This window comes from Dermacentor silvarum, chromosome 1 (assembly GCF_013339745.2).
Source record: "Dermacentor silvarum isolate Dsil-2018 chromosome 1, BIME_Dsil_1.4, whole genome shotgun sequence".
NCBI lineage: Eukaryota > Metazoa > Arthropoda > Arachnida > Ixodida > Ixodidae > Dermacentor > Dermacentor silvarum.
The window spans coordinates 238,855,138-238,871,502 of NC_051154.1; the positions used below are offsets into that span (position 1 = coordinate 238,855,138).

Genomic DNA, 16,365 nt, shown 5'->3' on the forward strand with positions numbered 1-16,365 from the left:
GCATGTAGCCTACAGCCTTTATGACAGTCTCAAACTTCTGTATTCTTTAAACTGGTTAAGATTGCCAGCATTGTTTAAACACTATATTCAGTTTCAATGACTACATTATTATAACCACAATAGGCCCAACAAGCCTGAGGAAGTTTTAGTAGGGAACACAGTTAGTGAAGAAGCAAGCAGGCTCTACTTAGAGGCACAAAACAAAGCAGATGAAAAAGCTCTTGAAGTTCAATTCTCTCATTCCATACAGCTGATAAAGCCAAGCCATGCTTCCGACATTCACACACAAAATAGCAAATACAGCAGCTATATTATTCATTGACCATTTTTGGGGCTATCACTCTGGCTGTTACACAATAAGTGGATGTGGACTTTATACATTAAGTGGCACACCCTCTCATGCATCGTATTTTCAATTCTTGAGTGCGCTTACAGGATGCCACGCAAAGTAAACATATCCTCAAAAGTGATTAAATGACAATACACCTTCAGGTTATTTAAACAGAACCACATTCTGCCAGGCATGCATACAGCGCACTAAGGTCACTGCAAGAAGATGCAGACTGTAGAAGAAGGCTGGATACGAGCATTCATGCACAATTACCAAACACCATGATTACACACATAAATGTGAATTACATGCTCTGGCTTTAGTGCACATTTGATGTTGAATATTAGTATGGCTACTTGATCATAAAATGTTTCAAAGATAAATATAACAACAGAAAACTGAAAAAATAAGATCAGATGTCAATGCTACAAATTGATTGACTTCCTGATGCTTTTTAACATGCTGATTGAGATCCAGAAGCCAAATTGCCTTTTGGAACCTTTACACTGTAGTTGCCTGTTAAAAGACAAGGAATAAGTATTCTGCCAATATGTAAGCCAATTTTCTCGCACTTGGCTCTTACTAAGCCTCCCTTCAATAATTTCAGCCTATTCTCTAATGTCAAGGAAAAAGTCAAGATACCATTAAAAATACCAGGTGCTCTGCAAAGACTAAATAATTCTATTATTAAATACAGTGTAGCAGATATAAAGTGGTTATTTTTGTGGCAACATTAGTTACTCTGGTAGACCAAAATAATTGTGTTACAAACCGCTAATTATCTAATATATTTGCTAATTTTACATTATTACTACAGGGCACATGCTGCAAATGTTGAACTGAAGCTGGTCACTGGCCACAGTATGTTTACTCAGTAGGATTCATGTAAAAATGTCAGCCTCAAGCAAATCATCAACGAAATGCACTATGATATACCCAAGTGTTCCAATGTCATTCTGACTTGCATTTCACAAGAAAAGCATTGCGGGAAAATTATCCTTCAAACGACACTATAGTTTGCTGAAAGTTTGGGGATGGATATCTTGACACTGATGGCCTCAGGCTTCCTTTCCAGAGGATTTGCCTTTACCACTAGGCTGCAGGTAACAAAGTGAAGGACAAAGAATCCCCAAATTAACAAAAAAATATTTTCTTCACTTATGTATTATCGTGAATCACTGAGCTACGACGCGCGAGTGCATGGCCAAGTGCTCCCCCAAGTTGGATAGTGGAGCTGTGTTGGCGACTTAAAAGGAGAGGGTTATGCTGTTGCTTCGAAAATTGCTCCCCGCTCTCGCCCTCTCCCAGCGTTTTACCGTGTCAAATCTTGGCCTTATGAAAATATCAGGACAGACGGTGGCCACCTGTCCTGATCACTTGTATTGTGATTGCACGCAGAAAGACAGAAAGGGAAAATGCAGGCATCAAGCGGTAATGCAAAAACCTGTGTGATGACGCACCAAAGGGCGATAAATCAAGCATTAAATTTGGAAGTGACGGCAGTTTTCATTTCCAGAAGCATAAATGATACGCAGATTGCACAAAACGTGGCAACCAGTCTGTTCTGATTATTTTCTTGAGACAAAGACAAAGAGAGAGAGCAAAAGCAGGCATTAAGGGGCCATGTTTGAAACAAGAACAGTGGAACCCTCTCCCTTTTAAGTCAGGAACATGGTGCCTTTCGGCACCACTATTCAGCCTGGGAAAGCGCTTGGCCACACACTCGAGCGTTGTAGCACATACTGAGCACGATAGTACTTATCAACGCAAACCAACATTAAAATAACCAAATCTCCATTTGTTTGCCACCTCAACCAAGAGCAATCTATGCAGACATACACATTCAGAGGTTCAGGAACAGATGAGCTGATGGCTGCCTCTCTACAACTCTCCATCTCCCCGGTCAATACACTGCAGAAGGACCTTTTATACTCGCAGACAACTTTCTGTGGCAATGAACGGAAAGCTACAGGGGCGAAGCTTCTGTACATGTGTTACTGCGCCATGTAGACCAGCAAACCATGACAGCATTTTCTGTTATACTGAATCAGCATAGCTTACTATATGCGACGGCTTCCTGTTTGCCAAAACATGGAAAAGTAAAGTGAAAAAATAGCACTCAAACGTGACACTGAGAGGTATATTTTATGTATTAATATGAGTGCTCAGTATAAGATGTTTATGTGTTCAGCTCTTCAGATTAAACAAACCCGAATGAGACTGTGGGACTATATTCAGGAGCCTTGTCAAGCATGTGCTTTGCCACCATAGCTTTACCTTCATTACCACAGAAACATGTTGGCAAGTTTACTTCCCAAAAACTAAAAATGTCTTTTTGTTCTTCTTTCAACTAGATAGATAGATTTACATAAAAGATACTACATACCATAATCAGCAAAGTCAGTGCACATGAGCCAGGCAGAAAAAGAACAAAAAGCCTATTGCTTGATCCCAAGCAAAAGAACAGAGGCGCAAGAAGGCAAGCCAGGCATGCGGGCCCGCCTACCTGGGTGGTGTTAAGTGCGGGAGGGGCGGCTTGGGAGGTGGAAAGTCTGGCCGCAGGGCCGAGCTGAGAATGCTGTCGGAGGAGGCCGAATGGCAGAGAGGGCCCTTGGGGGGCACCGCTGTAGCCACCACTGTGGCCCCGTTGTCTGGAATTCGTGTAGACTCCAGGATCTGCCGCTCACGAGGGGTCAGGGGCAGCTCCGGCAGAGAGTTGCGATGGCTGTTGCTGTCAACCAGCACATGGCACACGCACTCATGTTGTTGAGTGAATCCTTAGTACTCACCCTCCCACAATACCCTTGGGCAGAGCACAAGCGCAGCTTTGATCACACTCGTCTCTACCTGTTTTTAACCTTTGTCCAACTAACAAAAGGCGAAGAAAAAAAGTGAATGCACTGCTTTTGTAAATAATACGCAGGTAATTTTCAACTAGAGCTAATGACTGTAGCTAATTTTTCTGTTTAGATAACTTACTACAAAGCTTGCAAACTATAAACGGTGAATCTGTTCCATGCACTGGCTCAGTGGCCCCAGTCCGATATATCAATTTTAAAAATGTATTAAAAAAATAGTGATGTTTCATGGTGTAAATGTATATTTTGAGACATTTGTACAAAAGCTCCAAGTGACCTGTAGCAAATGTGGTTTCATTTTTAGATATTTAAACATGTATCGGATATGCACACCCAATGAGAACATCAGGCATGCATTCAAGCCCCCAATGGCATAAACCTTGGCCAACACTTCCAGCTCTTGCTGTCCCAGTGCGGTGTGCTGGTAGCAATGATGCTGGTGGTGCACTGCTCCTGCTGTTCCTTGAAAACATGCTAGGATGTTGGTACACAAGCAACAACCAATAGCACATAATGCAAATATTATAGATCCCTTCGTTCTGCATCAATGAATTAACTTATAGCCATTTTAGAAAGCAATTACTATAAGTGCTTTTCCAAACAGCCAATGTCGACTCTCATGTGAATTATTATGCAAGGCTTCAAAGATGCAAGGCTCAAATGTGAACACCGAAAGTTCTCAGTAATATTTCCAAATAGGAAAGCACAACTAACAAAGCTAGTTTGTCACTGTTAACATGATGCCCTGTAGCCATAAGGTGGCAAGTAACCGAGATCATGCGACTGCCTTAGTTGAAGATGTTCACTTTGACCAAAAGCAACTGTTTTCGCTAAGTCACTTGCTGCTTGATTTTTTAAGCTCTGCAACTGTAGTCGCAAAGCTGCTGACCCAATTAGCAACACACCAGGCCAGCATGTCAGAATAAGCGGGTGCTTATTTTATGTGCAGCTTCCCATGAACAGAAGTGCACTACCGCAGCCGCTTTTTCTAAGGCAGGGATTATGCTGTCAAAGTTGACAACACACCAGTACTTTCAAGACAGTTATAATCATCAAAATACCTGATGAGAGCCAGACATTACCTGAAGTGAAGACCAGTAAAAGGTAAAGCACTTGTGAGATAAGAGACACCAACTTGTGTATGTGGCTAGTCAATCTGTATGGTAGAAATTACTGTCTACTTGAACTTTTTGTCTGTTTTGAATAACATGCAAACAGAGACCAACTGTGTGGTTTCATTTTTAGATATTTAAACATGTATCGGATATGCACACCCAATGAGAACATCAGGCATGCATTCAAGCCCCCCCAATGGCATAAACCTTGGCCAACACTTCCAGCTCTTGCTGTCCCAGTGCGGTGTGCTGGTAGCAATGATGCTGGTGGTGCACTGCTCCTGCTGTTCCTTGAAAACATGCTAGGATGTTGGTGCACAAGCAACCAACCAACAAGTACACAAGTTGATGTCCTCACGTTTGTTATTTTGGTGATTAATCATGGAAACTCAAACTCACTCTGTGTTAAGGGGGGACGTGGCTTTGAAAACCAACTTCCTGATTTCTTCATGGATTTTGATGAAAATTGGCACAAATGTTTAGAATGTCTCCCTGATACTTCCATAAAAGTTTCAGAGTGATACCTTGAGAACATTTTATTGAGCAGAATTTTTCTCTCTTGAACTTTCTGGAGGGCCTGGGGAGCTTAAAAAACATGATGGAAGGCTCGTTGAGTATTGACTGCATAGCTCAATGCGTGCTGAAGGTCGTGACAGTCTTACTTTTTTTTTTTCGCAACACAAATTTTTTAGATAGTCATTTTTCAAGTTACCTTCGCACCAAGCACACTTTCAGGGTGAACGAATAGCCACACCATAAATTTATAAAATGTCAAGATAAAAATGCGAGACTGTCTCGACCTGCACTGTAGTCCAAGGAACGTGACAAAAAAAACAGAATCAAAATAGGCTAAACGGTAACGAAGTAATCAGCTCCAGAAACTGAGCAGAAAGGCGAAAAAACAGTTTTGAGAAAACGGCTCTCAAAGTTGCACCTTCTCTTCAGTTCTCTAAAACGCACCAAAGTTGTAATCTTTGATGTGTTTTGTGACGTGGGGCTTCTTGGACATGTGGCCTCTGGTCTGCTGAGCCTTCGTTCTGCCTTTTTCATGTTTGTATGGCATTCTTTACTGCTGCTCTACAAAGAGCATGGTGCCTGGGTTTCAAACCAAGTGAGGTGCAGAACTATTTGGGCATAAATATACAGTAGTTCTAGCGTTGTATCTGCAGACTGCCTCATTGATAGCAGCCTCTTGTGCAGTCAGTGAGGCATTGTTTTCTTTTGGTAGAATCGACCATGTTACTGAATGAAGGCTCTCAGCAGCCTCCTGAATCATCTTCCATTGAAAATGGCTATGGAGATTAGGAGAGCCACTGATAGATAGGCAGCAATGCAGCTGCTAGGTGCTTTCCAGCCTGTACTTTTGTATCATGCCTCACTTCTACAGCCAGGTGTCTGTGCCAGCCCAAGTGGCCTAGTGAACAGAGCTCATGATGAGGTTCTCTCTATGAAGGGGTGGTATGATAGGTATTATTACTAGATATCGTGACATTACGATAACAGAGTCGGCGCGCGATGTGCTAAGTCGCGGGTCGATCCGAGGTGCCGATGTGCGAAATGCCTGGTCGCGGGTCCAAACGCTCGGTAAGCTCAATTGCGCAGTCCGAGGTGCCGACGCGCGAAATGCCTAGCCGCGGGTCCGAGGAATAGACCCTCGAGGTGTCGACACTCCATGAGCGATGTGCCGACACGCGAAATGCCTAGCCACGGGCTCGAGGAGTCGACGCTCGAGGTGCCGACGCGCGAAGTGCCTAGTCGCGGGTCCGAGTCGCCACTCGATGAGCGATGTGAAGACGCGCGAAATGCCTAGCCGCGGGCTCGAGGAGTCGATCCTCGATTAGCTTAGTCGCACAGTCCGAGGTGCCGACGCGCGAAATGCCTAGCCGCGGCCTCGAGGAGTCGACGCTCGCGGTGCCGACGCGCGAAGTGCGTAACCGCGGGTCCGAGGAGTCCACACTTGTTGAGTGATGTGCCGACGCGCGAAATGCGTAGCCGCGGGCTCGAGGAGTCGACGCTCGATTTGCTTAGTCGCGCAGTCGGAGGCGCCAACGCACGAAATGCTTAGGCAAGGATCCGAGAAGTAGGCGCGCGATGTGCTTTATCGCCGAGTCGGAGACGCCTACGCGCGAGAGGCTTAGCCGCGTGTCCGAGCATTTCGTGCCCGAAGCTCGATCGCGAAGTCCGCGTCACCGATGCTCGGAATGCTTAGCCGCGGGTCTGAGACGTCCACAAAAAGCGGGATCGGCCACACTACTGCTATGTCCACGTAGCGCCCGCTTTAACACTCGTCGAAATTACGGAAACTGTCCGGAGCTCGCGAGGACACCGCAACAAGCGGAGCAGACGACGCCATCACGGAGCGAACACCGGACCAATGGCGAACCGCGCTGGAGTCACGTGGCGGGCGCGGCCAATCGGTGGCTCCGGCACGACCTTCAATCATTTGCTTTTTGTGTGCTTGTTTCTGTATGGAGGAGATAGCTGAAGCGGCAGATTTGAAGACGGAGAAATGCGCTTTCCAACGAGACCAAGATGGCGGCGCTTGGCTGCGCCGTTCCGAAGATATCGTGGCTTGAAAAACGCCGTTTTTTCGCGATTTCCGCGCAATTTTGCGGCACCTTGGCTGATACAACAATTTTTTTAGAGCACTTCTACTTGGTTTTCAGTGATGATATTTCGGAATCAGATAGAAAAAGAGTTACAGAAACTGAAAATGTGATTTTCAAAAAATCGATTTTTTTGCCATTTTTCGCGATGCGAAAGCCGCGTCCCCCCTTAAAGGGACACTAAAGAGAAAAGTTATTTCTTCTATATCAGTAGATTACCTTTCTAATCAAAAACACTACTCTTAGCACGATAAGATGCTTCGTAAGCCAGAAAAAGTGGAATAACAAAAGACGAGTGGCAACACCTCCTTGAAATTCCCACACCAGCTCACTGTGACGTCATGAATTTTGACAGCATCTTGTAGGGCCTAGTTAATTTCTTTAGCGGTAAAGGTAGACTACACTGTGTTCAAAAGGAGCCAAAGAATGAACATGGTGAGTTTCAAGAACATTTGTTGAGCCAATGCGGCTTAAATACGAAAAAATACTTTGAAATCCGTGACGTCACCGTGATGTACTGACGTTGGGGATTCGACACGGCATTCGGAAACCGGAACTTTGACCTTCATTTCCTTTTCTACTAATCAACCTATTATTTAGAAATTAATGACAACACAGTTTTCAAAGACTGCTTCATCCGTATACACAAATTTAATGTTTTACTTTAGTGTAGTAGATGCACAAATGGCACATATCTCCCAAATTTTCATTACGAATGAGATAGTACTTTGGAACAGTGATTCACAAGTCACACTTTTCGGTGTGAACATTGATAATGGCTGGAGTTTGCTTAGTTGACAATTGCACTAGTCACACGACTTAGGTCAATCGTTTGTGTGAACACACCTATAGAGTCATTGAAGTCAACATTCAATAACTACCTTGTGGCTTAGCCAAGAAGTGAAAAATTGCCTAGAAAAACACACAAAGTAAAATCATATCATTCAAATCGATCTATAAAGCCCCTTAGTAACACATGAATTCTATGCAGGGAAGAAATAAAACATACCTGTCTCCTTTAGAACTGTAGATGCCATTGGGAGTAGTGGTACCCATGTGCTTGTTTTTGTCCTTGTTTTGGGACTGCTTTTGGCTGACTTCAATCAAGGCCTACAAAGGAAAAGCCATTAATACACTCGTTGCTTAACAGACACAGTCAAGTGTCTTGAAAACGGGCATAGTACATAAACATATTCATTTTCCATTTTCCCATGATATGTTACAATTACCAAGTTTATTACTATGATGGTTTCTTTTCGAGCTATCATGCATGCTACATGCAATTAGGAGCACATGCAGAGTGACAGGGCAAATTTAATAACATTAGCCACTCTTAAAGTGAGCAAGATCAGCAGCAGCAGAACAGATTAGCCCAAGTAGCTATCATCCATTAAGAAGCCTGTTTCCTGACCAGGAAGTACCTGTTTGTTAATGTCAGGTGTGCGAAACATCAAAACTCACAGTTATTGAGAAAATGTCAAGACACAACAAAAATAATCAGACTGATGACAAGCACAATAAAAATATGACTGTGTGACTGACTGCAAACAAATATGTATGTGATGTGATGCCTTACCTTATGATAAAGCAGGTGGCAACATAAAAAAAAAAATAATAATAATTATGTACATTGTCAGATCACACTGTATCTTATCGCAATCAAACTGTCAATCTATTATCAAGGGCAGCACTCTGTTTGCTGTAATTCTGTACATTCATTTTTACAGAGTGGTCAACATGACATCTTAACCCTTTGAGGGTCAATCTGTTTCACCAAATGCGGCCCCTTATGATCCATTTTTTTTTTAATTGCAGATTTAAAATCTTCAGAGTGACCTATTTCAAAAAAACTTTACCGCATTTTTTTAGGGTGACCTTAATGTGACAAAAAATATTTTCCGTAGGTAAACATGCATTGTTTATTCATGAATATTTATGGGCTTGCATAAATACGCATAATAAGAAATAAAAGAGTAGATACACTGAAATAGATGTACTTCGATTCGGGCACTTGGGCAGTAGTCCGCATCAAAGGAATTGCCGCTCCACTCGCAGAAGAGCAACTGGCATGCACGCCCATAGCATAATCAGAGCGTGTATGTAAGCGCACAGAAGAAAACTCTATGGTTATGCGCCCATCAGAAAAATGAAACGAGTCAGAAACTTGCAGTAATCAGTAACGAGGGGCAATCAGTTCTCACGAGTATCAAGAAAAGAACCGCAGGCATGACAGCATCATATGTATACGGCGGCATTGTTTTTAATACCAGTACCGGCCTGTGAACAGATGCGATCGCATCTCTGTGAGCAATAAACGAGCGGGCGTCTAACGGTGACCCTTTGAGAGATTAGAAACCAGATAGACATTAGTTTTTGTGAGTGCGGCAAACAGAAACAGCCTGCACGATGAAACGAACACTAGCCGTCATGCGCCTGCACATGCGCAGTTGTGCAAGAGGTCACCAACGCACTGGCGTAAACAAGCCATGACATTAAAACCAAGAGGCTACGAAGCAAAAAAAGATTTTAAAAAAGAAATGCCTTGTATCCACACAGGGTGGCAGCACTTGCTGGGCAACAGAGAGTTGAAAAATTGGTGTTTTTCAAACATACAAACGGCATCGTAAATATTCAGCATCAACCATTTAGGACTTGTTCACGACGCCATATATTTACGTCTTTACCCTCAAACGGTTAAACATAATAGTGCAGTAAACAATTTGCATCTAAAATTATTTTAATTATGTTTTCAAATAAGTTCTGGAGCATGCACTCAGATTTTCAAGGTTTGCCTCTTTTCACAATCAATGGTATGAAGACCTGCTAAATTCAAACAAAACACAAGATATTATCAATTCAATTAAAGTTACATCAATATTAAATCATTATCATAAGAAATAATATACACACTTCTGGCATATCTCTGGCATCCTAGCGTACTTTACTCAAAGCTACAAGGGCGGAACTTCTGCACATGTGTAACTGCATTAAGTAGCCCAGCAGCATTTGGCAGCGCTTTTCGTATTTCAGAACACACTGAATCGACGCAGCTTCCACGTGCAACAGTGTTGGCTCAGACGTGGAAAGGAAAAGCCACTAAACACTCAATAGTGTGTTCTGTCTTATTTTGCTGTTGCAAATAAGGTCTCTGTTTTCTTTTCCCCAGCTTAAATTAATGCAGATGAAAGTGCGGGACTTTTTTCAGAAGAGCTCTCACTTGTGTGCACTTAGCCTTTGCAGCTTTCCGTTCCTTGCCACAGAAAGTTGTCCGCGAGTATAGGTACACTTCTAGCATTGTAGGCAGTTTCTTAAACATTGATCTTGAATACTCGATTAAAAACAACTGGGTAAGCTACCACATAGCTGAATTTTGCAGTCCTCACCGGAATATAAAAGCACAAAGTATAAAATATTAAGGATGAATGTGACAAAAAAAGTGTCACAGTTTCGCCCGAAAGGCGCATCATCAATTGCGATAGCAAATTAGTAGAGAGCTATTCGGAGTAGGGATAGTAGTTTTATTGGCTGCATAAACTTAGACACATTCGCTTACTAACTGAATTAACAAGCGTGGTGTCTGCGCGCACAAGCAAACATGTATAGATCACATTGAATGATCGCAGACGACTGTCAAAACGCTGGCAGCAAGCGCAGCCACCGCAGCGGGCGAAGGTTCGTGCAGTCTATCGCTTCAATGGAAACTGAGCGGCAAATGCACAGCGCATACAAAGGTCAGAGTCGTGTGGAGATAACAGACGGTGCGGGCGACTGCCACAGCCGCGGGCAAAGTACGAGCGAAGTTGTTGGCAGAGTAGAAGCAGCGCCCCCCCCCCCCCCCTCCCTCCCGCGCTGCCTTCCCGCTTTCTTGCTTTCGCGTGGGAGATTGAGTGGCAAGTTCCCCTTATGCCCGGTTGCAAGATACGCCTTTGGTGCCGGAGCACAGTGTCGCCCTGCTTCCCTCCCTCCCATACTCCCACGGCCTTTCGTGCGACGGTCGCGTTTGCTCTCCGCCGTGCGTTCGCTCTCCGTGATAGCACGCGTGCCCCGCGCCCTTTCGCTCACGTATACGGTGAGGATTTTATCGCCCTTGGACTTTATACGGAACCTCACGGCAACGGCGACGCCGACGGCAGAAATCCGGTTGAAGTGTCCATATAAATTGTCATCGCAATAAAAAGAGAGGAACAAAGACTGACCTTAAGAGAATCTTGAAGAGATTGGACAACCTGGTTAACACCTTCCATGGTTGCCCGCTCTCTGTTCAGCATTACATCGTCTGCCCATTCAATGAACCTTGATAAGCTCTGGTAGACTTGATTGGTTGTAGACATGAGCACCGAACTAAAACAAGCCAATATCAAAACAGTGAGGAACAGATACATTGTGAGGTTTAGACAAAGCAATAACCATGAGAATAACTCGCTGATAAAGCACACACATTCAGAATGTTTGTTTTTCTACAACTAGCCAATCACCAATCATTTTGGTTATGCAATGAATGAATGTTAGTATTCATGGAAGGGAACTAAAAGATGTCCCAATTCAACAGGACAGTTTTAAATTTCTGACATTAGTAGAAAAGCATTTATTCTACAAGCTTGCTTATATACACTCAATAAAAGTGAATTTTTACTTTGCTTTTTATTTGTGAGTTCATCATTTTACATTCTCAGCTTATCTTTAACCCTGTAAGTGCCAAGAATGAGCTTTATATGTCCAGAAAAATTTTCACAGAAACTGCATGACTTGTCTGCATGTCCCTTCACTCATTTTGAATAGCAGCAAGGCGGGAAGTTCATTCTTTCTATTTGCCACAATTACCATAACATTACTCCGCATATGGTGCTGGATAAGAGTATCAAAAGGTATTTAATTTATGGTTGTGATACGAAGACACTAATGGCATTTTTTTCCCCCAAACAGAAGTTACTAATTTGGTGCATACATGTCATGCATGTTTGCACAGGACAATAAGTTTTCTAGTATTAGCATTACTTGAATTTACCCCCATTTTCAACCAGCACTTAAAAGTGTTAAATTGGAATAACTCCTAGGTACTAAATTCTACAAATTTCAAGAACTGGGGGTGTATTAGGACAAGTTTGAATTGTTTGTAGGACCAATTTTTGTGGAATGCAGGCAATTTGTAAGAACAATGCATAAGCCCTTGCATAAATGAATTCATTTGCAGTACTTCAAAACTGACACAGAGGGGTTAAAATTAAAATTAAATTCTGGGATTTTTCATGCCAATATTGCAATCTGATTATGAGGCACACCATAGTGGGGGACTCCAAATTTTGACCACTTGGGGTTCTTTACCCTCCACCTAAATTTATAAGTACACAAGCATTTTTGCACTCCCGTCTCAATCGAAATGCGGCCGCTGTGGCCGGGATTAATCCCGCAAACTCAAGTTCAGCATCGAAAAGAGAGGTTCAATTTAACTTGCACGTAAACAGACACTTCGCTGAATTCTGCAGAACTCACCTCTGGTCATTGATGAGGTCTTTCTTGAGAAGCGAGATAAGGTGCAACACATATTCCAGCACAATGCTTGCAGAGCCAGGCAGGTGGCCCAAGGTGTCTTTTTCAACTGAGTCTTGAAAATATCGCAAGGCGTTGGAGATCTGCTTCATGTCATTGTTCACTTGTGAATCACCCTGTCAAAGTAAAATATTGCTTGCTGATGCCTAAAATTGGGTGACACTTAATGCAAAGTATTTTTAAACTGAATATTACTTTACTTAGAAGTTCCAGAAAGCATTGCAGGCATTTATATTACAGGAGTTCTTAATGCAAAGACCACACAGATATTATTAGCAACAACACCCTAGTGTGTGGTCTTTGACATTTATGAGACTGTCTGTTGATAATCAATGGTGTTACTTGTTAGCCACACACATTTCAAGAACCACTTTTATCTGGTCTTCTGTGCATGCTTTGTGTCACAATTTGTCATGGACTTTTAACAAATATGACTAACAACATAGAAACAAGCAAGCAGCATGCTGATGTGATGTTACTACAAACAGCTGTAAAGTTCGCACTTATTTGTGATTAAGGTTTCCTGTGAAGGCCACAAAATTAAGCATTGCTTATCCATTTTTAACAGAGAGACAAAGAAGAGAGGAAAGGCAGGGAGGTTAACCCGACACATGTCCGGTTGGCTACCCTACACCAGAGAAAGGGGACATAGGGATGAAAAGAGAGAGGAGAAAGTGCACAGTTCTATGCACATTTGAAGGTGCGCACCGAGTCTATAAACAGTGACCAAAACCTGTCAAATTTAGATACTGCAATAATGTTTCATGGCTTCCTGTGCCACCATCGCGCACGGCCATGGTCCATGAATCTTACTTTCTGAAAATTGTCTACAGTCCAGCCGGTTCAATGCTGCCTAGAGAGGCTTCACATCGTACCGGAGACAGAGACACAAAATGTGTTCAATAGTTTCTGTTGTTCCATAAGAGTCACACATGGGTGTATCCCTCTTTCAATGCCGAACGAGTAGGCCTTTGTAAACGCCACCCAAGCCAGAGGTGGTGCAACAATGTCGCCTCAGAGCGGGAAAGACTTTTGATGGCACTTGTACTTTAGGGATGAATCAAGTGTATGAAGATGACATTTCGGGAGGATGGGGCAATATTTGTGCATCATTGCTTTAGCCATAAAGTGAAGTTTTCTTGCAGCGTCAGTTCTAGATAAGAGGATCGGAACTGTTCGGGCTCCTATATTGGCAGACCGGGTGGCCTCATCACTTTTAAAGGGGTTTTATATAAAAAAAAAAAAGGAACAGGCTGAATAGAGCAGCTAGTTACAATTGAGAAGCTAAAAACAATATGAGTTTCCGGAGACAGGCCAGCCAGAAGAAAAAAAAAAAAAACGTGGGCGCCCTAGAAATGACGAAAGGAACACCCATTGTCTTGGTGTCATCTCACCTTGTTATTGTACTCATCGTTATCAAAAATGAATATAGTAAACGATGTTGCACAGATCTTGGCCTCATGAATCCCTACAGCGTAGTAACAAAGAAAATTGCACCCTCATGTTGGCAGGCCATGATTACGATGACACACGTGTATGCATGGCACCATTTGATGGTGGCTATTACCATTAGGTGAAGCTCACACCAGACATTACTCTTCACAGAATCTATACAGCATATGTGAGTGATTTTTATCCCTTCATTGTTGCTCAAGTTCCTTGCGGGATACTGTTCATAAATGCTTAATGATAAGATGCTTTCCACCATTAAACTGCAGATTTTTACTGTTTAAACAGAAATCTCAACAAAACTTGCAAGCTAATGAAGTTTTGTGTTGCAAGCATGACTTCATTATATTGAGGTTAGATTGTATTGGAAGCTTTACTATAAGTGGAGTCACATGAAACCTTTGCTTCAACAAAGAAGAAAGCCTTAAGATTGAGTGGAAGGTTCACTGGCTCATCAACGAATGGCATGAAATAGAATCCTTTCTCATATTGCAAAGCATAGGCTGGATGACTAGGCAGGCATGACCAGCAATTGCTTTAGACGTGTTTCTTCTATGTAACAGCAAACATATATGAAAGAAAAAATGAGCAAGTGTGGATTTGGCTGTTACAGCATATATTTCAAATGGACTGCCACTAAACAGACGCACAGTGCTACCAGGGAGTTTAGCTATACCCTAGGACCTACTTGTACTACATGTACAGAAAGTGTTGTGTGATATCCCCATGACTTCACTGTGCCTTCTTATATTCCATTTTACACTAAGCAAGCAACACAGTAGAAGCTATACAAATAGTGCAGTCATAGAGGTCTCACTCTAAACACTTTGCATTGCAGTTGTTTTTGATCTGCGACGCTTTCGACGAAATAACTACTTTGTATTTTACAACTTGTGGACGCAAGTTTATGTCAAATGTCGTATTATGCGTGCACCTTTCTGCTTTCAGTATGTGGTGAACTATGTTTTGGTTGCGAGAGCAAGTGATGCGCTGTGGCCGCTGGCCACAGAATTGTGCCACACTGCTCGTTTAGTGGTAAATAGTTTCATATCTTTGATGCCTTTCATGTACTAAATACATTATATTTTACAACATAAAAGTATGGGACTTAATTTTAGATTTAATTACATGACACATACCTACATCTTTCTTTCATATATAACGCGCTATTTTTTGGTTGCGGATGAAAACAATAAGTGAAATCTCTTTAGCCTTCATAGCATTGCCTGCTATGTATGAAAAGAAGTATAGTAAATATACTCAAACTGGCAAATGCTCGAGTCTCTTGACTAGGATGTACAAGAAGATCCAGTATTGTAACGTCAGTAGAAGAAAACAAGTCCAGTGTATTTTATATAACGGCTTACCTTGCTTGGGCTGCCGGCTGGACTTGCTGGGTTGGTAGTGGGTGCGTCCAGCTCGTTGTCCCGGGCCCGAGGCCTGGCCTTGTGTGGCTGCTGTGGAGAGGCAGCCCGACTGGGCGTTCTCATCTGGTGTATTTTTCCCAGAATGTCTTCCTTGAAGGAGCGTGCCCGGCGTGCCAGCCGGCTCCCTTTGGCACGGCCCACTTCTGCACACAAAAGCCAGCCCACAGCTTAATCTTTGAGCCTCCACAGCAAGACAACAAAGCCACACACATCTGCACAAATGTCACCAGCAGGAAGGACACCAAACTAAACATTGCACAATGCCGCAGCAATTGCTGTTACAGTGTTGACAGGTCGGGAATCCAGTCCAAATATGCTAAGCTGTATGAGTCAAATACACAGCAATCTTGGGACCTACTCAGTGCAGTTGCAGTGATAAAAAGCCCTCAACAAGTAGCAAATTGGGACTGGATTCGTGGCCTACTTAAACTTTGTAACATGTGGGATTTTGTCACAATTGACAAAACTGTTGTCACAATTAATACACACAACAGAAAGTGCCTCCCAACAACTTCAGTCATGTGAATTACAGGCAAAGGCCCTCGTACACAAGCACAGTAAAGTGCACACATTAACTCTTACCCAACCACGCCCATTGGGCACCGTTAGCCTGCTAACAATGGTTTTGAGTGCCGTTTTTGAGGCTTTCTGCGGCACTTTTGAGCACACTGTGCCATTAAACTTATAGTAGAAGAACGACAGTTTCATTTTCTATGAAACTGTGGCACGGTGGCAATTTTCAAATCGGCTTGGAAGATGACTGAGCTTGAATGCAAAAATGGCCACCTCTGCAAGCATTGCGCGGGCTCCAAAACATTGCAAACCTGCTTTGTCTTCAGTTGACTTTTTTGACAGCCCATGCAGGATACTGCCTTTTAGTCTGAATTTAATTCAGAAAGCGATGACGATGGATGCACTACAAGTTTGGGCTCCTTCACCATCCCAAGCCATTCAGCACTATCCAGCTAAAATGGATATACATGGGAATTTCTATAAATGCAACATGAGCGAAACCCTGCAAAAAACAATTTA

General features: G+C 42.8%; 1 protein-coding gene across 2 annotated transcripts in view; it reads right to left on the reverse strand.

Annotated features, from left to right (window-relative positions):
* Window positions 1-16,365, reverse strand: part of LOC119436979 (guanine nucleotide-releasing factor 2) — a 115,721-nt gene that overhangs the window by 88,586 nt on the left and 10,770 nt on the right. Inside the window, exons 2-6 of one of the 2 annotated variants that reach the window (XM_037704030.2) lie at window positions 15,274-15,476; window positions 12,401-12,573; window positions 11,107-11,251; window positions 7,920-8,020; window positions 2,838-3,062 (exon numbers count right to left, since the gene is read on the reverse strand). In XM_037704030.2, coding sequence (XP_037559958.1) covers window positions 2,838-3,062; window positions 7,920-8,020; window positions 11,107-11,251; window positions 12,401-12,573; window positions 15,274-15,476 — 847 coding nt within the window. The remainder of the gene's footprint in view (window positions 1-2,837; window positions 3,063-7,919; window positions 8,021-11,106; window positions 11,252-12,400; window positions 12,574-15,273; window positions 15,477-16,365) is intronic. The other variant, XM_037704031.2, reaches the window with a different exon arrangement.